This window comes from Cyrtonyx montezumae, unplaced genomic scaffold (assembly GCF_038088225.1).
Source record: "Cyrtonyx montezumae isolate F1298 unplaced genomic scaffold, pur_monq_1.0 scaffold_32, whole genome shotgun sequence".
In the NCBI taxonomy this organism is placed as follows: Eukaryota; Metazoa; Chordata; class Aves; order Galliformes; family Odontophoridae; genus Cyrtonyx; species Cyrtonyx montezumae.
The window spans coordinates 6,179,479-6,202,163 of NW_027072037.1; the positions used below are offsets into that span (position 1 = coordinate 6,179,479).

The following is a 22,685-nucleotide window of genomic DNA, read 5'->3' on the forward strand; positions in this document are numbered from 1 at the left end:
TCCTATGACATCACCAACGTTTCCTGGGCAAACATTGCAAAGAGTGGGTTTCAAATCCTTAAGCTACTGGTCAGGCTTTCTGCAGGTAATTCAGCTGCTGTTCTGGGGATCCAGGAGGTGGGGCCAAGATGAGGCTGCCTGTTTCGTTTTGCTGCGTGCTGCCTTGGTAGCTTGCAAAGAAAAAAGCTGCCAAATTTTGTAATGAATTCCACAGAACATTAGGTCTGATGCTTAGCAGAAGCCATAACTGTTAAGCAAATGATATCCTTTTGATGAATGCCCTTATTTGAAAACAACGTTGATTCTTCTAACCCTTTAGCAGTGTCCCAAAACAGATGTGCACAACTGCAAATTCTGTTTGCTTTCAGGTTTACGAAGTGTGATGACATTTTTACAATCATGCATGAGCCCTTTTACCCAGGAGTGAAATAAAACACAATAATTCTTCACCATCTGTTTGTTAATTTTGCATTCATTTAACTTTGCATTTTAAACTAATAATCATTTTCTTATAATATAGTTTGTTCCATTGGTAGAAATTACAGCTGTTCAATTAAAAAAGGAATGGTTTGTAACAGCATACAGTTTCTCTCTAAATGCTTCCATTGCTCTTAATTATAGAGATATTAGTGCCATCAAAAGGAAAAAACTGCCAAGAAATAGTGTTATGCTTTATACATCACAGATTCCCCCTTAGTAAATGTACATATTTACTTCTGTTTCAGCACCAATTCCCACCTGGTCTCTTCTACATTAAAATCCTTCTCCCCACTACAAGACTCAGCGCAGCTTTTATTGCTGCTGTGGATGACAGGCTCCTTACACTCCTGAAGGAATAAGGCACAAACAATTAGATGATGTCTCCGTTCCATTTGTAGCAAACAGTTACATGAAGCACAGCCCTATATCTTCATAATGCTTTTCCTTAATCTCCAGTGACAGGCCACGGAGTTTTTGATGTTTTTATTCTTATCTGGTTACAGCTGAACTAGGACTACAACAGCACCATAAAAGCTTTTTCTCACATTTACAGTAAAATGGGGAAATTCCATTCCTGGATCAAAATAAAACCACATGAAACCACATGAATAATACATCCGAACCGGTGAAGGGAGACAACTTGGATCAACAAAAGCCATGGGTCTGGGGAGAGAATGGGAGCCCACCTGAGCTTCTGAGCCTCATAATTTGGGATTCTGCTTTTCCTGTTGCTGGGCACAGCCTGGACTGCCAGTTCACATCTCCGTTACACTTCAGCCCCTGAACACAGCAGAAATTCTCTTGTGCTGTGATTCCTAGGCTGAGTAATGATCACCATCTACAAATACGCTCTTCGAGGGACACAGTCTGCTTAGTGTGAGTGTTCCATTAATATCAGAGAGACTGTTCAGATGGCTAAAAGCACACAGATTCAATCACTGCTTTCTAAACCCGATTTTATTTGATGGCATGGAAATCTTAGCATCAGAGGATCACTCTCATTCTGAGCAGAGCTAAAACAATGCTGCCCCAGCACTAGGCTGAGCAGTTCACTAAGAACACCCATACAGCAAGAAACAGTTCGCCACTCCATGGATTTACTTCAATTAATGATGTTCAGGAAAAGCGGAATAACACCAAATCAGGGCACAACAAGACTAAAGAAATGAGCAAGTAGAACCAAGTCCATCATGTCTGCATGAAATTAAGAGTGGGAGTACAACCACGTGGTGATGCTCGGCCTCTGCTCTCAGCAGTGTCTTAAGTACTCCGACCTTTCTGTTTCTCAGATGAGTGAGCACTGCTGCCAGGTCCGACCTTTACTGAGGGATTGATCCATCACAATACTTTAAGTCTGACAGAAAGCAAACATTCGGGAGGTGCCTGAGGCACATTGGGAAGTGATGGATGCATAGCTCTAACAGTCTTCCCAGCAATTCATCACCTATTTCAAGTTATATTAAAAAAGACCTCACCTAGTATGACATTTGGAAAACCTGAAACTCTTCCTCACTCCACAGAGAAATCCGTTTACGCTGCAGAAAATGAGTATTTTCCTCACAAAGCTCAGAGAAACCACTGCAACTTAACTGTCTTTTTGTCTCCTTTCTTTACAAGTTTCCATTCACTTTTAAAGGTTGATGATTTGTCAACACATCTCCCTGGAAAAAACGTACAGATAACAGCTAATATTGCCATAACAACCTGCAGTCACTGAAAGGAAGAAAATCAACACAAGCAGCACGTGCGTGGATATTTGACAGCAGTTTATGTAGATCCAGATTCACTATTTACTCTGCAGAATCTGCCACTCTGCCCACTTCTCTGGGAGGCAATTCCACACAGAAACTGAATGGAAAAATGTTTTTGAGTGGAAGAGAATAATATTTTATCAATTAAAAACTGAAACAGGGAGGGCTGTGTGTGTTTAAAAAAAAACAAAACTGCTTGGAGTGCAGATTGAATGCATGTATTCAGGCTGTACACCACGCAAGGCCATGTCACAGAGATCTATCCGGGGTGGAGCAGTTGTTTTACCAATGTCAGATGCTCTAGGAAGCAAATTCTCATCTATTTTACAACAGTTATTTTGTATGGGAGAGAAACACAGCGTTTCTAGGGGAATACATGAACATCACTGAAGTAAAAACACACTGCAAAAAACATTACATCTTATAAGAAGCACTCATTTGAATTTCATTAGTTCTTCTGATCAATACTATTGAATAGGATTATTAATATTAATTGTGACTGATGCACGGGGTCAGCTACAAGATCAGTAGTGGCAGCTGACCTACCATTGCCTACCTGCTTTGTATTCCCAGCTACAATCTGCAGCATGGACAATCACACAGATGAAAATAAACAATACCAAGTCTCTCACTTAGAGAGATGGCTATCAATAGCAGCTGAGATCATCGGGAAAAACAGCTTTACTGCAAGCATTATCACCACGTGTTACAGACCTGCACACTAAGGGCAGTTGGTCCACGTTTGGGAACATCATAATTCATAACACATCCCTCATGCATGACTTTTTCTGTGTTATTAAAATGAGAAAACAACAAAAACCAGCACTCAAGGACACGTGCATTAATGGGATCGCTCTGTACCGATGCCTGTGATAGATACGCTCAATCTGCAACTCTGGGACATAACTTACACTAATGGAAGTCAATAACAAAATCTTCAGGGAATTCAAAACTATTTTTTGCTAATGCTTTGGTTTTGCAAGCTGCTGAGCACACCAATCTCAGCAGCAGTTTTTAAGCTACTGCTTAAAAGCAAACTGATGCCAACAGAGTCTGATGAGCACTCCTGATTTTTAAATTAAAATATGCTTGTGTGATTTTTTGGAGGCCCCAAATGAAGAAGAGACACAGCACAATGAAATCTACAACTGGCAGGAAAATAAAACAAAGACTCTTTGGATTGGAATAACTGAACAGACTTCAGAACTCTACCTTCAGTACAGGGTTTGAATTTAGAGTTCTTGTTAACAAAAAATGATCTGATCAATATCCGTGAAAAAAATTAAAAGATGTAACTGAATAATATATTATTTATAAGGGAAATGGCTACAAAACCAGGATTAGATTCGGTTGTTCAGCACTGCCCAAATGTAATGCTGCGCTTTGGCAACATACCTACTTGTCTCCCATGGGGTGTTTCTCCTTTCATTCCAGTGCTGTCTTTGAAAGAGTTAGCTTCTGAAGGCAGGAGAGATGCCATCTTTCTATAATGCTCACATCATCATGAGGACACACTCTTGACTAAAACCAACCATCATTAACTACAGAAGACCTAGCAGCCTTTATTTATTGTATATGTAACCATTACACAGGCACAAAATTAGACAGTCATCAAACAATACAAAAAATATCCCCCCATTAGGTAAGGAAAAGACAATACAAAATATTTAAATAAACTGCAGCCACAAGGGAGATGGTAGTAAGGCAGGAAAGGGAGGTTTGTATTGAGGTATCTGTACAAGGTAGTTACTGGTTGGTACTGCTATACTGTCCCATGTAAGTTTCTATAAGCATACTTGCTATGAGATGTATAGGGTATTCTGCTTTTTTATGTACACATACATAGACACACATTTGCTGAAAACATTAATGGGATAAATAGATTAAATATTTAATAAATCTGTTATTCTTTCGTGTCAAGTCCAAAATTTGGGGGCATTATATTGTCATTCTTTTAGATTCTTCTGCTGCTGAGTGCAGGAAGGCAGAAGGGAGAGCAGCAGCACCCACGTCCCCGTGCCCTACAGCTAAGCACCATGATGGGTTACTCCGGACAGCACACAGAGGCACTGTGAGGAAGAGCCCAATCTTAACTTAAGAGGATAATTTGCCTTTAGGGGACTTCCTTTACTCTTCAGAGACCAGGTTGTGACCTTTTTTAACACACAGATCGTAAGGCCCCAAAATAACTTGGTAGGGATAGAAACTCCTGAAATCGAATGCCCAGCGAGAGTGCTGCCTCAACACAAACTCCAGTGTCACTGTCCCAGTGCCTGGAGTAACATTTAAAAAAGGCATCAGGATGGGAGGAGGAGGAGAAGGTGCAGATTTTCTTTGGGCATATTATGGAAGAAGTGTTTTCTACTCAAGTCATGCAAAAAAGAAGAAAAGGCTTTTGTGAAATGCACTCCAACAGTTTGGAACCCACACTAAATTTTACTTCAGAGCTTTCAACAAATTATTTCAGTGAATGTTACCGAATAAAGGAAACCTGCACTGGAAATTCCTTCAGGAACATAAGCCCCTTCATGTTTCTCAGCTAGGCTTTTTGGCTTTCATTTCTGTGCTATTGCTGCTTCTCTCCTGGTGGCCCTAGCCCATTTTCCTGCTTCCTACACTTCGCAGACCGCCCCTCGCATCTCCAATACCTAATTCTATTCAGCATCAAAACCCCCTCAGAAATTTCTGCGTGGTAATCATCTCTCCCCCCTGATACCAGGACCCACATGTGCAAAATCCAGGGTTTAAGAGAGACGCATCTCCCTAAGGATTCATCCTGAAAAAACCCACACAGTGAAGACTCTCAGGCCGACCCCGCTGTCCTGGCACTACAGTGGGACCAACAGCAGCACTCCATGTGAAATTCTTCTGTTCAAGAAGCGTTTAGATGAGGTGCTAAAGGACTTAATTTAGTAGTTGGGTAGAGATAGTGATAGGAGGATGGTTGGACTAGATGATCTTATAGGTCCTTTCCAACCTTATGAACTTATGAACTTATGAACTTAAAAAGGGAATATGCGAGGCTGAAAAATAAAACACTTCCTTTAGATGAAGCCATGCAAACTGTCTTCAGGAGGCTTGTGCACCCTGAGGAACAACAGGATTTTCCTCCCTGCTGGCTCCTACACTAGTGCAGTTAGTGGGAGAGACAGCATTTGCACAGAGCCACCAATCTGAAGTGACACTGTGTCTTGTTCAGATCTGGAGAGCCACAGGGGGAACGAGACAATGAAGTCACAGGAATTGTATTAACTCACTGAAAAAAAACCCACCTCTTGATGAAAAGGTCTCTCTTATTCTAAATAAAGTTTATTAGATAAACTTAAATGTATTTTCCTTGCAAAGGTGGCAGGGATGAAGCTTTAGCACGTACATGGTCTGCCCCTTAACAAAGAACAAGATACATTTCCACTACCATCAATGAGTTATAACATGCACTGTCAACAGCACTGCCCATGCAGACAAACTCACTATTTTTTTTTTCTATATATTTGGAAGCAAAAAGGTAGGGATAAAAACACAGCTGTTACTTCACAGAAGGCACACAACAAAGTGAATCAACAGAAAAACCTCAAAAAAAACCCCACCGAACGTGCAGCCAAAATCCAGACCTAAACATGCATCTCTTCCTCTGCTTCATCTCTGGAATCAAATACTCCTCCAAACTTTGGCTTGTGAATTAATGCCTTCCCTTCTTCTGTCAACAGAACCAACTCACTAAAGACTAGATAAAAATTAGCCATAACTAAATTAGTCTCACATTATCACATGTTCATTTTTCTCATAAACAGGACAGGGTATTATGACAAGTTATAAGCTAGCAACTACTACAAAGACTGAAAAGTCACATCAACATGCTTGCTATGAACCAAACCACCCAGCATGTCCTAAAAGTTCTCAACAACACACGGTGAGTGCACAGTGCTTGGCTATCAAAGCATTCATGAGTGAGCAACAATTCCATCAAAAACACTGGGAAAATAAACTCTGCCTTGGTGAATGGAAGAGTCAAAACGAACATCTATTTCAGAGCCCATCTTTCATCAAAGTTGCCTGGAATTTGTATTACCCCACTTTGGACTTTGTATTACCCTCACACAGAGTGAGCCACGCTGCTGCCTCACTCTGTAACCACATCACTGGGACAGCCCATTTTATGGCACAGGAGCCCAACTTTTAAACACAACACTCAGGACTGATGATTGAGCGTGGATTCTCATCACATTCCAGAGTACCCATACCAAACACACTCAAGTAATTACAGAGAGACATTAGAAACATAAAGAGCTCTTGATTCATGTTACCCAGTTTCAGATATTACTAGATTTTCTTAAGTGCTGGCAGGGATATAGAAAAACATGTTTTATTTTGTACCAGAAAATGTGGTTTGTAAAACAACCAAGGACATCAAAAACTGTATTCTGAAAGTTGAGTCTGCAGATTTAAAAGTGGTGTGTTCTGGTAGGAAGCAAAATTCTTCATGTGAGAGAACTACACATCTTTCTTCTGTGTTACGCTGCAGAAGAAAAAATGGGAACACAGTGTCCCACCGGACAACTTAGGAACAATAAAAAAAGATTTGGCAAAACTGACTGTAGGGACAAAAACAACTACAAGGAAAAAAGCTGGTTTTTTTTTTTTATCGAAAACATTAAATTGTATTTTTTTTGCTTCGTTCCTACTACCAGGATTATAGAAGGAAACAGAAGAGAGTGATTTTTTCAGTAATCTAGTGATCTAACATGTCAGCCTTCTTCCTTCTCGTCTGCTTGTTCTCACTTCTTCCCTACGCCTGGTTCCTCTATTTTGGTGTGAGCCATGCAAAGCAGCTGCTATGGGACAGTGCCATTCAATAAATAACAGTCTGCCATGGTACAGTTTATTTTAATTCCAAGGGAAGAATACTTAAATCGTTGCTCATGAGGCAGCATTAATGGGAACTAAGTTTTCAAATCGTACTGAAGAGGGAAATATCTGTTCTCAGCTGCAGGATCTGCAAAAAACTGAACACATACTGGTTCCCACAGCAGCTCCTAACCCTCAACAGATTTGGCAAAGCTGTGTTGGCATCATTTATGGTATACAAGGGTATTCCAGAAGAATTACACATAGTAAAACAAAAACAACTATGATCATTTTAAGATGCCATGGCTGCTTTGCAGAGCCTGGAAAATACAGTTATAAATTAATTGGCACAGCATTCCTGATGGCATTAACAAGCTGTGAGAACTGCCTGATTCACATTCTCCAAGTCACAAACGATCTGGCTTTAGGTGACCAAAATGCAAACTGTTTTGGAACAGATTAGGACACAGAAGACAACTTATATTATTAAAATATTAGGTACCAAAGCTGTACCTGTAATCACTTTCCTTGAGGTACAAGATTTGTCTTCAGTGCCTACAAATGCCTACAAATCTCAAGAGGAATTCCTGAGGCTAAGGGGTGAGGTTATATTCCAACTGTGGGCAAGCACTTCAAACAAACAAACTAAAAACAATCTAAACCTGTGTGTTTTATATGGTTTTCAACTTTCTCCTCAATTTTTTTCTTACATCAGAACTGAGCAAAGAACTAAAAAGTGCTGCAGGTGAAAAGGATTATAAGAAAATGAAAACCAAGTGAGAATTTAATGCATCAGCCTTGTTACATTGCTCCAAGTACGAAGCATCCACAACTGATCTCCTCCCTCTGGTAGCAGAAATCAAGGGAAATTGCTTTGAACAGAAGTAAAGACTGTGTTACCATGTGAAAAGGGCTCACAGGAGAGAAGAGTGCCAAGACAGCACAGCATCCTGAGTTTGGAACAAGGCAAGATACTATTGATTAGCTTGCCTCAATGCAAAGCAACAAGTCCTCCAGTTCTCAGCAGTGATAACGTGCCAAACAGCCTTCAGGAACTCAGCAGGAGCTGAAAACAGCTGCCTCGTATGGAGAGAAGATACTGCCCTGATCAACTAAAAAAACGGATGGGTGGGAGAAGATGAGTGCAATTTTTCAGCTGTCTGGTTGTGAGAGCCTCCGTCCTGAAAAAACACTTGACTGTTGCTGGGAAAATGAAAGCTGTCAAGTGGATAAATACACAAGGAGCTGAACAGAATCTCAGAGCAAAGAGAAACCTTACAAAATGGAAACAGAATAATACTGTATTTTAGAATGACTCCTTCAGACACCTAAGCAGTACCACGTTTCCCTCATTCAGTCCTTAAGCAGATAGGAACCTCCTTGGTTTCCAGCAATACTGTTTTCTTTGACTCTCTTCTCCTTGGTTAGCTCTTGTAAACCAGACTTGTAAACTGTTCTCTGCATTTTATCAGAAGAGAGAGCTGGCTGGGAAAGTTGACATTACATTGCCTTCTTGTCTACGGAGAAGGTCCGAATATTATCTACAGAGTCCTCCTTAAATTCCCTCCTTTAATTGGGTTACTTGCATACTTAAAAAGAAAGCAAACAAAAAAAAACCCTACCTTGTTACATTCTGATTTGCACAACTTCCCTAACCCATTACCACTGATCATTTTTTCCTTACTAGGCAAGCCATGTAACCCCTGTCTGCTAAAATCTGCCCGGCCCACCAAGGTCCTTCAAGGCAATTTACTGTAATTTTGGTGTACGCTGCTGCAGCTTAAGAGTGCAAGATGCACTAGACAGAAACAGAGAGCTTTCAACAATTAAGGGATAATGCAGAGATGCGGGACTTGGTGGCATAAAGAAGAGTTATGCCTAGACAATGTAAGGCAGATGAGTTGAGTTGTAAGCTTCATTTTTCCTCAGCAGATGCTAGAGCAACAGCCACCTACTCAGCTACTCCATATATGTAAAACCAACCAGGAAATTATAAAGTAGTATTTTAAAAGATCTGACAAAACTTCAGAAACCACTCTCACTAAGAGCTGGGCAGACATGAGCCCCAAAGGCCTCCATTTTACATGGCAGTGCCAGTAAGCTCATCCCATGTCATTCATCCAAGCATCAAAAGCTGGCATCACTGAGAAAATATGACACCGAAGCCAGAAATACAAAGAAAAGCAGAAACCTCTGCTTATCCACATCTACTACTGATTGGGTTTTTTGGGCTTTTTTTTTTTCTTTTTTTTTTTTTTTGGCAAATCCTCTGATTTCTGTTCAGTCATTTTCCTTTGCTTTATTTCACTGCATCTTCATGTCTGTATCATCTCTGCACAAACACATGTAAGAAAAAACAATTCTTCGTAACACTGGCAATTTGACAACACCTCTACTATGGATTTTTTTTATGTACTGAGAAGAGCACTTATAAATTATGAGCAGTGTAGCTAAGTTTTGGATCAAGGAAATCACAGGAAGTCTTCTCCTCTATATGAATCTTTTCTTTCAAAACTTGAAGCAAAATGACTCCAGAGCTCTGTGAAAGCCTATCAGAACAGTGGGGCAAGGAGCTGTTCCATCTAGCTGTTCAGACTCTTAACTTAAACACTATTCAAGCTCCAAAGCTAAAGATCTAAATTCCTACAAAGGATCTTGAATGAAGGTCTGACAGCTACACCCACCACCTGCATCACCAGCTCTTCCGTAGGGCTTTCAGTTTGAAGAGGGGTTCTAAGAAATGAACTCTCGATTGCTGGTAAGCAAGGTATGCAATGAGATGAAATGAATCAATGTAGCATCCATAAGGGCTACAGTAACTTCTATTATCACAAACTAACAGTACTTTTATTTGTCTGCTGTTAAAAAAAAAAAAACAAACAGGGTGCACAAGATCTTAAACACTCAGTAAAAGGTATGGACATGTGTGTACTCAGTAATACTAAACAGACAAAACTAAGACTTGGAAGGAAAGTCAGAGAATCCACCTATGTCTTGATGCAAATACATGCAAGAAATTGGTCAGATGCCAGAGTAAATGAATTGCCAGGCCTTCAAAATGAGTGAATGAAAAGAATGAACTGAAGAAAGAAAGAAACACTAAGCAGGCCACTTTGTGAAATGCACACAGACACTGAAATCTCTGCAGTATTGTTTTGAAAGCCTTCAGAAAACAAAGGCCAAGGGGAGAACCAAAATGAATTAACATATTTCCTTGACCTATTCCAGAGCATGTATGTCCACACGAGCTTTATTAATGCAATCACAAGTTCACTGAAGCCAAATGGACATCTCAACTGGTAAACAGAGTAACAAGAAACACTGTCATATCCAGTTAGAACAGATTTGCAAACAATAGACATCCTGACAAATGAGAAACATCACCGTAACACACAACTGAAAGCCACCCCCAAGGTAAGAAAAGCACCAAATTGCTGTCCATTACTTCCATTATCTAAACCCTGAGATTTTGTTATCAAGAAAAAGGCTATTGCATGACAAAAATTAATCTATGTGAAGATAAGGGAAAGAAAAAGTACTTTCTGAGTTAAAGAATGATGTCAATGCTATAAACCACATCAGAAACCCATGGGATGCCACAGGGACTTCCAAAAAGACAGAAATCCCCAATCAACAACAGAAAAAGCAAATTTGGTGGCAAGTAGGGGAAATAACATACAGCCTGCTTTTATTTAAATTATTCTTCTGTAAGCCCTGAGCGCATATTTGCATCTGCGCTGCCAACAGTGCTCAGAACATTCAAGCAGACACTCTGCTTTTAAAATGCAGTAACATCACACTAGAAAGAAGCCAAACATGTTAGCAAATGCAAAATGCAAGCAGCTGTAAATGCTAAAAAGTACACAAAATGAATTGCTATACCTCTCATTCGAAACCTTGGGAAAAGCCTTGCACAAAGACAAGTTTTTCTCTTAAACTACTTTTTCCCCAGCTGCAGAATATGACGAGCACCTTCTGCTTCTGTGTGCCTTCTTTAGCTGAGTGACAAGTTAGGAAGCACCGAGGATGGGGAAAAATGATGACCAAGCTCTACAGACACAACAAAGAAGATGCATACAACTCTGAGCAACCCCCACAGTGCTACTCCACATTCAGGAACAGAGAACTACAGAGGACTTTGCAGCTTATTTCTTAAAAAAAAAAAAAAAATAGAAGGAAAACCTTCCCCAGAGACAGAGGGATGACGAGGACCCATTCGGTCCAGCTGCTCCTCTAGAATCAATCTCACTTTTGCTCTCACTCTTGCTCTCCCCATAGGGACCACATAAGAAGGACAAAGCAGAATGACCAAAACAACTGCTTCCTTTGTTGGCTGACTGCTGTGTTGCTGGGGAAAAAGTTTCTCAACGTTTTCAGCAAGGACTGAATAGGAAAGGAAATGTGTAGAAAGGCACTTGGTTCAAAACCCTCTCATCTCTGTGCACTGCACTGAAAACATTTACCAGATTTGCCTAAAAAAATCACTTGCAGAATCTGAGAAGATGAGTAGAGAAGCTACACAATGGCTCATGGAAAGACAGGACTGAAATAGAAACTGTATTGCACCAGAGAGATGTGGAACTCTTCAAAAATAACTAGTTAAATATTTGCTTTATGAACACACACATCCAAATGAAAATGAGCCGGTGGCATCAGGTTGAGGTACCATAGAGAAAGAAGAACTGAAATAACAAACAGGATGAAATTCAAAAGAGCAAAATGCAAAGCTTTAACACTATGAGGAGCCTGTCAGAAGCCAGATTATTATTTGGAAAGTGACCACGGATGGGAATGAACGGATCACAAAACGACAACAAACCACCACAACTACTCAAGAAATGAGGGTGATTAAAACCTTCCAGCAGTGAGATATAAAAACGATGGATGGATGGATGGATGGATGGATGGATGGATGGATGGATGGATGGATGGATGGATGGATGGATGGAAACCTAACTCTGTTCTTTCCATTCTTTTTATACACACACACACGAATGTTTTAACATCTTCAAACTTGTTTAAAACTTAATTCTGCCAGGTTCATTCATTCTGAATAGTCTTCTACATTGAAAGCAGAAGCACAGAAATCAATTACGTTATTCAAAGTAAAGCACTTATTCAGTGTGAGTGCATGTAAAAGCAGATGGCACAAGGAAAACTGTATTATACAGCTCATACTGAAAGACTGATTTAAAGCAGCTTTTTACTCCACACAATGGAGAACATTTTCTGGCATCTCCCACATTGTTTTGTTATTCTAACGTAATGCATCCAGAGCTTTAAGAAGCAATTAAAAAATAAGCCTAAGTATGATCATTGGAAAGACAGCAAAATTATGCAGATTTGCTGATAGCATGACTGATTAACAGAGAACAAGATAGAATTATTGAAATAATCCACTAAACATGACTGAGAAAAATACAGCCACAGGTGGTAAAAGCAATGTGAAATAGGTCTTCTCATCGTTGCAACACAACACCAAAGCCCTTTCAGAGGTCTCTGCTTTCCCAGAAGTCCCTGCCCCTTCAAAGTGAAACATTAACTATGTCTATGGGCTGCTCCAAAAGCAGTACACCTACTACTTGCAGAGCAACATCTTTCTATCAATATTTAAAATAAGAACATAGGCTTGGTGGTAAACACTAGTGTTCCTATATCAACCTTCTAGCATAAAAATAATTGAAAATGTTGTTGGTACATTTGAGTCATAGCATTTCAGAATATAAACCAGCAAACAAAAACTATTTCCTCTGTTGAGCAGGGCATTTGCTAATCTGAACTCAGCTTTTTGATCAGCTGTGTATTTTCTGCATTCTTGCTACCCCATAGGAGGACTCAAAATCAGAATTAACGGAACTGCATGGCACCTATAATTAAGTCTCTTTATTTAATACATTGTGTAAGTAGGTTTTATCACAAAGACTTGTCAAAAAAAACATCACCATGAACGTAAACTACAAGCATTCTCATCATTTTACTCACTTCTGTGCTCCCTGAGACAACAGCTTTGTCCACGTTCACCGATAGCTGCTCTTCAGTCTGGCAGACTCCCAGTGACCACTCTGCACAGCGTTGATGAGCCCAGCAATGACCTAATGGATTGGGAGAGGGCAGCTTCAGTTTTACAACTCTACAAAGCATTTCCTGTCAGCACAGAACTTAGTTCTAATAGCACACGCTTGCCAAACAGTCTCTCTTCCTCCTGCTCTTCTCGTTGCAATGTTAGTGGCCTTATTACCAGACATTAAATATACTGCAGTTACTATCAAATACCAAACTTACTGCAACCTTTGGCACATAAAACATCTTTCACTTCATTGTGGCACATTCCGTGCAGCTGTTTGTAGTTTTCAGCTGCCTGATCACAGAACTGTAATGGGGGTATATACACAAGGTCTATGCATGAGACACACACAAGAGGTACATCTGATCCTCAGTTTTCCTGCAGATAACATTTATCTACGTATATATATTAACTTACATTTCCCAACTGAGTGCAGATCTGTGTGTTCACGCAGCACGCACTCCAATGATGCTTCAGAATCCTACATAAAACTTTTTCAAGTCCAAAACGCACCGTGGCACAGAAAACTGTGCCAGTGCAATAAATGCATTAAACAGATGTAAGTACAAACGTTTTACTGAGTATCTGCACAAGGGGAATGTGCAGAATTCAAAGGGTATATTTTAAAAAGTTTCTAATTCAGCCATGGGAAAAACAATTGCAAATAATGAATACTTCTGAAGGAACACTGAGACAGCTTCTTACTACATCTGAAACAATGCTTTACATTAGCTGCTGAAATTAGGTACTGCAGTTGGCCAACTTAATCCTTCAGCCACACACACACACACACACAAAGCCGCAAGAAGTTCTGTAAGGTCCTGGGAAGATTCATGAACAAATAATAATGACAACTTAAAATAATTCAGATTGATCACCCTCCCCACCCCACATACTACAGCATAACCATTTAAAACAAAACCTTTTTTTTTCTAATTAGACTTCAAAATCAGTTTCCAGACTCAGAAAGAATGACATTTGTATTACTTGCACTGGGTTAAGAAAAAACATATTTGCATTTTTGAGGTAAAATATGTGAATGGACTCCTGGCATCAAAGCACAAGGACATAAATGCTTTCCAAAAAAGTAATTCATAACTGACTAAGAAGAGAAGCTCCATTAAAATGAAAGAACAGATGACAAAGCGTACAGTTTTTTTGACAGAAAATCTGCAGATACTGGAAACATGCAAGTGTGCTCTACATCTGTTGTTCTTCCAATATCTTCTCTTTTAAATCTTTCCTTCCTTCACTGCCATTGTGGGGTTAAGCTATAGAACTCACACTTGAAGAATTACAAAACGTATCTTACCTGTTGGCTCAAATAAGGCTTGAACATCAATGTCATCTGGTAAGCCAACTAAACTGAGTTCATCCCAGAATTTGACAACCTGATCGTCAGAAGCAGTTTGGGTGCTGACACTCGTACATGATGCTACACTCAATCGAGATCTGTATCAGGGAGCAGAAGAGGAGAAAAAAAACAACCCAAAACTTTAGAAAGCGGTCTCACTTGTTGTTCAACTAAACCAAGTGCTTATAAGTGATCCAAAATGAAATATAATCAATGTGACCAAACAGCTGACCTCCTCACACATACCCCAAGGTTAACCAAGCCTTCAGTTACAGCTACTATTTAAGACACAGAAAAAGCAGTTGATAATTTTCCCCTTCCTGGAGCTTCTTCTCCTCCCATTGTTCAGGATGTGCATATTTCTTCTGCTTTTTTTTTTTTTTTTTAAATCCAGTCCTGTTTAATATTAAGACTTGCCCAACCCGAGGGATGGAGAATTATGTAACAGTCTGTGCTGCTCTGGGGAAGATGCGAAAGGAAAAAAAAGGAAGTGGTGAAGGTGGAGAGGAGCAGCAGCAGCTCTGCAGGGCTCTCTCTCAGCAATCCTGGGAGGGGAAGGGAAGGGAAGGGAAGGGAAGGGAAGGGAAGGGAAGGGAAGGGAAGGGAAGGGAAGGGAAGGGAAGGGAAGGGAAGGGAAGGGAAGGGAAGGGAAGGGAAGGGAAGGGAAGGGAAGGGAAGGGAAGGGAAGGGAAGGGAAGGGAAGGGAAGGGAAGGGAAGGGAAGGGAAGGGAAGGGAAGGGAAGGGAAGAAGAAGGGAAGGGAAGAAGAAGGGAAGGGAAGAAGAAGAAGAGAAGAAGAAGAAGGGAAGGGAAGAAGAAGGGAAGGGAAGAAGAAGGGAAGGGAAGAAGAAGGGAAGGGAAGAAGGGAAGGGAAGGGAAGAAGGGAAGGGAAGGGAAGAAGGGAAGGGAAGAAGGGAAGGGAAGGGAAGAAGGGAAGGGAAGAAGAAGGGATAACTTGTGGAGAAAAGCAGTCTTCCTTCCCTTCTGCACTCCTGAAGAGAGCTTTAATGTTTTTAATGATTAAATGACAACCTCATGACTCATGCTGTGACAGAACCCCCACACCCTGACCGACTCCAGCACTGCCAGCACTGAGTGGCCCTCATGGACACACTGGGTTTCCCCTCTAGTCCACAGAGCCGGCTGCCGATGCCTGCGCTATCCCAGTGTCGGGCTGCACCTCGGACGCGGTGTTCTCATTCTTCTGACCCCATCCCTTCAGTGAACCTCCGGGTACGGAGGGGCTGGGACGGACTCAGACGGAACTCCCGCGCTAAGAGACGCGGGGGCGACGCGCGGCCCGCGGCAGTTCCACCTTAAGGCGGGCGCTGCCGTCCCCCGGCCGGGCCCCGCGGGCTGGCGGCGGCCCCGCGCCCGCAGCCAATCCCCGGCCCCGCGCTGCCCCGGGCGGCCCCGCGGGGAGGACGCGGACTGAAAGCCCCGGGGCTCTGCGCGCTCCTCCTTCCTGCGGTTATACCACCCAACCCCCTCCCTCCCCTCCCGCTCCCATCCTTATTGCGCTCCGCCTTCGGTTTCTCAAAGCTCGAAACAGATCCGTGTGTCGGTAGTAAGTGCTTTCCAATGGCTCTCTGTCCAAGATTCTCACTTCAGGGCAGACAGCAGCGTTCAGAAGGCAGGCGACCAGCAGTACAGAAGCACAGGGCTGGACGGGCCCTGGGCAGCCTGAGGACTTAGTGGTCGCACAAGCGGTCCGATGATTCTTACTATTACCACCGTCTATTACACAATTTTCACCTGTACCACGTTTCCAACGCTGCACACAAACCAAAAGCCGTGGATACTTATGGGGAAACGGACTTACTTCTTCTGTCCTCTCTGTTTGCGTGGCACTGAGTTTTGCTTTGGAGTCCTCTCGCAAGCTCCATCGGCGCTGTCGCTGGCGTCGCTCTTGTTTAAAGGCTGGCTCCTCCATGGGATGACGTACCCAGGAGTTGGACTGAATTGTTTTAAGTCTCCTTGTCCTAATGAGCTTCGTTCACCACAGTAACAAAAGGCGCAGAGTTGTTCGCTGCGGGAGGGAAGATGATTATTTTGGGAGGGGGAATAAAAAACAGAAGCTGTTCCAGCCAAAATCAACTTCAGTGCCAATTTAACCCTCCATATCAGGACAGCAGTTCCCGAGTGCTGCCAGAACCTGATGTCGTGGAGCTCGATTTCCAGCTACTTATGGAAAAGAACTTTTGCGTTCTGCATGATTCCAACAAACAAAACAAAATCCACCAGGAAATATCCAAATGATCGACGTAACCTATCTGTTCAAACATTCTCCGCATGTGACAGTTTGTCACGTCCTGCCTGTAAGGGGAGGAAAGGGCTGAGCACCACATCTTGAGGTATATATTGGGTAAAAGGTGGTAGAAAATGGGGTCGGGTGGAGTAGAACAGAGTAGGGTAGAATAAATGTAATTAACAACCACACCCATTATAAGACCTCAGCATTGCCACCACAAAAAAAGGAAAGCCTTCTGTACACGATGCACATGTATTACACATGCCCCTTTTCACAAGCACATACGCAGCATGCTTATACTGTACACCAAAAGACTGATTAAACATGGAAATAACAGAATGAGAATCATTGCAGCCATGACTGCAGCCACACAGAGCACGGCATGCATGAATCCAAGAGCCCTCATTTCACTTATAAAAACAACACCTTGAAGCTTTTCTAGAGGAGATGTCTATTTACAGAACTGTGACCATTAAGCTCTCCCTGTACCATTTGCAATTACGTTTTAGCATGCATAACATAGCGGCAGCACTGAAATGACAGCTCTGACAGCCCTCCTTGTGTCACATCATATGGAATCCACTGAAAAATATTTCTATAATAAACATATCCACAAACTTAAAATGTGAACTTCTGAAACTAATGCAGTTTGCATTAGTTTCAACGGAGGCCGTTTAACACATTTTTAAGCTTAAATGAGCAATTCTGTTTTCTTCATATTTACGCCCCGAAGACCCCAAAAAGATGCCTCAGGGAATCAGGCACTTGGCTGGAGGCCTCGTTTTGACTGGATCCCGTTTAAATAGATGTAAGCGCATCTGCAATCTGCAGATTTGGGTTTTGGTCTGTGTTGGCTGGGCGGATGGAGAGAGGTAATGTGGGAAGACGTGGAAATCTTAAAGCTAAGCTCACACACAATGTTCACTGAATTTTGGAAGGAGAATATGGAGTGCCTGTGCCTTTCAGCCAGGTGAGGTATGAGCTGCAACAGAAGAATTAAGTAAAAACGTCAAGTTCCAACTCAGCACAGAAGACAGAGGATCCAGGAAAGCCCCTCTGACTTGATTTTGCACACTTTGAGCCAGGTCCTTTGCCCATACCTTATAACAACACCAGAAAAAAAAAGAAGAAAGCAGAAAGGAGTACATGAAATACCTCTGAGCTGAACTGCTACTACAGTCCTGGTAATACCAGACAGAGTCTAATGAAGACAGCATTGTGTCAAGAGAGCTTAGCCCCAGATGAGGCCGCACATTTTCACTGAGCAGAGCACACATACTGCTGGGGACATGCAGCTGGGCAGGCACGTAAAACAGGTCCCATTCCTGGTACTCAAATGAATACTCTGCCATAGTACTGGTGGGGAATGTTCATCTTTGTATTTCTGACTTCAGTCACGCATCTCATGAGGATCCACCCAAGCTGATGGCAAACATCTGCCACTTTCCAGAAAGGTATCCAAAGGTAAAATGATGGAAAGAAAAACAACGGTAGCATGAGAATGGGGGGGAGGAAATGCGTGGTTATAGCTGGAAAGTAGGTACGTCTCCTTTGTAAGCTGGTTTTCAGGGTGGCATAGCAAGCCATAACTGATCCCATATGTCAGTGAGTATAACCTATGAGACCAGTAGCAAAACCTGACCTGACCTCGCAGGCAGAGCTTCTAAGAGGGTAAGCAAAGCTCTTTGGGATAGCTGAGACTGGAGAGACTTGTGAGGGGACTTAGGGGATTTAAGCAGGCAGCACAGCGGCCTATAAATTACACTAGTTACAAACACAAGATTATCCACGGCGGAATAAATAATTATTCACACATCCTGTTAGGACAGACTGTCGCTACTCACTAACAGACTTGAGGATAATTATGACTGAAGTAACAAAGCTCCTTCAAATGAAGTCGTAGTGAATACTCAACAGTGTTAAGACTTAGGAAAGAATATGAAGCAGTAGTTTATGAAAATACTAACTTTTAAGCAGTAGTATCTTCTGAAGGCGTGCAGAGGTAAAGCAGACGTTTCTGGAGGCTGCCTGGATCACAGCTTCCAGCAGGAGCTTTCTGCGGGCGGAGGGAACAGACAGAGCTGGGAGATTCACAGCTCCGCTGCGGAGCGGCGCGGACAGCTGTGCTGCTGTCAGGAATCAGATGGTTTGTGCTGCTGCTGCTCCAGCAAAGCTGTGGACACGGCTGAAGGAAGGGCTCCCAGCGAGGGGGAGGCTGGGGAATCCTTTGCTGAAGGCTGGTGGATGGATAAGTAATAGAAAGGGGAAGCGGAATGTGGTCAGACCGCTGCCAAGAGGCTGAGAAAGGGAGGGACAGATTATCGAAGTAAAACAAAATAAAAGGGGGTCCTGATGCTTTCAAGGGAGAGTGAACAGTAATGCATCCGGCACCCCGAGAGCTAGAAGCAGAGCCTGTATCCCTGCCCAGCAAAAAGCAACAGTGCTCTGTTCCTCGACGTGTCGTGCTGCTGCTCTGTCACGCAGTACAAAGTGGCCAGTTCCACCGCGTGAGCCTTTTAGGTTTAAGTGCTCAGTAAATATTTTAAGTTATGTCTGTATGGGCAGAAGGTAGAGTTTTTTATTCATATCATCTGAGGATTGCAGAAAGTACTTACAAATCTACTTTCCATATGTCAATATGCAATTAGAGGATCTAAATCTGTGGTGCAAGAAGAGCTCTCATATTGAAGATAACAAAATTGAGATACTGGCAACTCTTAAGATCAAACCCGAGATCTGTTATCATAATTAGCATATTTTCAGCAGGCTAATTCAAAATGGGATAACAAGCAAGAGATGGTGTGTTACATATCTTTTTATAAGCTTCTAAGCAAAAAAAGAAGCCCAAGCTCACCAATACTGCACAGAAGACATACTTACAAAGCTCCAAAGGAAAATTTAAATTCATCGCTATTGTTAAACTTCAATGCCATTTCTAAATTTTCCTACAGCAGATGCCACCTTACAGACGTAAAGTTTAAACTTCCACAGGTGGTTCGCTGCCAGGAAGTGCTGGCAGCTCACCCCATCCTGAAGGACTTCATACATTTGTATGCTCACAAACCTTCATACATGATGCACGCACGGAAAAACATTTTCAGAACAAAACAGATGCACAAACTGGACTTAGGAGATGCAGGAAGGTGATGAGGTTCATACTTGAGCTAATGCCTGCTCCCACCATGCCTTTAGAGGAGGTCCAGCTTTCCTGAGAAGCTCAAAGAGGTGCCCTGTCTGACAAAATCATGTAAATCTCAGCACTTTGCTGCAATCACCGTCTCCCCAAGCCCCCTTCCACTGGCAGAACTGACTCGGCCCCCCGATAAGAATCTCAGATGCTACAATCCTCCACATCCCAGCAAAGGAAAAGAAAATGCCCTACAGACAGTTAATTTTGGAGGAAGGGAGAACAGTCACAATTTACTTAAGCGATGACATGCAGTCATTGAGGACTCATCCTGAAATACAAACTTTCCTGTTCAAAGGATTTTGTTTCGACAGAGTATTGGGCAACCAGTTGCACAATATTAAATTATAACCAGAGAGGGAGAAACATCTTCTGGCTGGCTTGCAAATATTCTGTTAGGGAATTAAGGTAAAATTGGCGGTCCTCAAAACTTTGTTAACAGAACTAAGGCTGACCATCAGACTTACTTGAAGAGCACCAAGTACCACTACAGTTTCACCTCCAAGAGCAAGAAGTCCCTCCAGGATCCTTCTGAGTTGGGAAATGGCACCGGGTATCCTGTGTCAGCAAGCAGATGTGCAGACTGAACTAAGGAATCGTGCCTTGTTTACAAGACATCCCGTATCTCACTGATCTACACTTGTGTCTGCTCGAGTACTGCTGTGCTGTTGGCAGAAGTGACCTCACATTGGTCCCTGAGTTACTGTGACCCTCAACGGGATGAGAGGTGACACAGTGACCCCTCACCATGCTGCCTGCTCTTCATGCTTGGTGGAACTCAGGACAGTCTGCAGCCATGTGGGGCACTGCTGTTCATCCACAACTGGGTATGAAGCCAAAACACACCTCTCTTCCTCCTTCCTTCACTGAGAATCCTTCCCTGCAGGCATGCCTCTGCTGTTCCCTTCACATCCCCAGGAGATCTACATATCCCAGTGCCAAGGAAGAAAGCAAGTGGCCTGTGCTGATCACATCTATAGGTGTGGTGCTTTATGGTACACACCACTGTGCTAAATGACAGAGGAGAAGGTCTGAAGAAAATCCCTCAGCCTCCTGTTCTGCAGAGAGGTGCTAAAGATCCCCTTCTTTCAGGGGAACATGCACAGGGGAATCCAGAAATCCTGCAGAGATGAACAGAAGCTGTTAACAGCAGGAGAAATACGAACTCATCATTTCAACTCAACAGATGCTCTCCTCTTACATCTTCTCAAATTCCTCCCAGCCTACAATGAAACAACAACTATCAAATAAGTTTTATTGCATATCTCATCTTTTCAAACACACATTAAGAGCAGAGGTTGTCACACAGGAAAACCCAGGGTGTGGCAATTCCACTATGGTCTGCCAGCCCGCCACTACCCAACATGATGACCACTAACACTACCTTAACAGGTGATCTCTGCTCCTACTATGACTGCATTAAAGCTTTCCATTTAAAAGTTAAAAGAAAGTAAAGAGGGTATCATTAGATTTTTGCCATGAGTTTCTTTGTAAATGAATCGTTTCTGTAACTGTCCCGAAATGCCTTTGGGATTGCACAACACACCTTAGCATTTTTGAAGCCGAGAAGCTTTGTGCCTACTTTGCACGGTATAGGCAAAGTTGTTACAGATTTAAAAATGCTCTAGCATGCATTTTTCACAGTTACAAATAAGCTCAACGTAATGAAATGGAATACTTGGGAGCAGAACAGAACTTATCACAGAATGCTTTGAGTTGGAAGGGACTTGAAAGGTCATCAGGTCCAACTCCCCTGCAAGGAGCAGGGAGGCTGGCAGCTAGAGCAGGGCGATGTGACCAGTTTATCAAAGCAGACTGATGAGAACTGGCCTTGAGAATTAGTTTCCCAGCTAACCCTGTTAGCTGTTTTACCGTATGTTAAAAGGATAAATTAAACACTATGGGGGATCTCCTATTTATTGAGCTGTGCCAAGTTGTGATAATGCACTCTTTGCCTTCACCCTCATTTTATGTTGTGTTATTTACAAAGCAAATTGTTTTTCTCCTTAGTGAAGATGTAGCGTTGTATCACTTCTGCAAATTCAAATCAAGACCTGCGAGCTCCGTTTTAACAGAGGAAAAGATTTCTGACTTCAAACAATTCCAGCGGTCTGCATCAGTGTGAGCTCTAATACGTGAGGTACTCACAGAGGTGAACTTATTGTAACACTTTGGGAATCGTGGAATATTGCCTTTTCATCATCTCAATATCGTGTTGGTATCTGGGCTTTGATAATAAAGAAGCTTGGAGGAAAAACTACTGCAGCAAACTTTGGAGTAATCTCATTACATGAGACTTCATCTCATTACACCCTCATTCCAGTGACTCCCTGTCCACAGAGCATCAGCGCCCAGGTACATCATCCTGTTGAGTTAATGATACTAAGGCCTGAGGAACATGAGAAATACATAAGATGTTACAAAGATGCAGAGTTTCTCAGATGTAAGCTATATTTAAATGTTTTACATGCAGTGTTCTCCTTCTAAAAGGAAACTGAATCACAAGACAACTTGAAATGTTGAAGTCATTTGACACTCCATACAGAGGCGGTTTTGAAAGCAGCATTTAACTGCACAGTACAACTCCTTTAAAAAAAGAAGGGTGGGGGCAGTTCGTATGAACTTCAGAACTTCCAGTGAAGAATTTTAAAACTTCTAAGTTTGCACAAAGCAATTAAACAACATTAGACAGTAATTGCTTTCCAATTTCTTTTAACTGGCACAGTTGGAGCTCTACAGCCATATAATCTACTT

The 22,685-nt window shown here is 42.2% G+C and overlaps 1 protein-coding gene across 15 annotated transcripts in view; it reads right to left on the reverse strand.

Annotated features, from left to right (window-relative positions):
• KMT2C (lysine methyltransferase 2C) overlaps window positions 1-22,685 on the reverse strand; it is a 179,690-nt gene that overhangs the window by 92,767 nt on the left and 64,238 nt on the right. For all 15 annotated transcript variants that reach the window (XM_065744912.1, XM_065744915.1, XM_065744922.1 and 12 more), the window contains 3 exons: window positions 16,316-16,522; window positions 14,453-14,592; window positions 13,059-13,168 (listed from right to left, as the gene is read on the reverse strand). In XM_065744912.1, coding sequence (XP_065600984.1) covers window positions 13,059-13,168; window positions 14,453-14,592; window positions 16,316-16,522 — 457 coding nt within the window. The remainder of the gene's footprint in view (window positions 1-13,058; window positions 13,169-14,452; window positions 14,593-16,315; window positions 16,523-22,685) is intronic.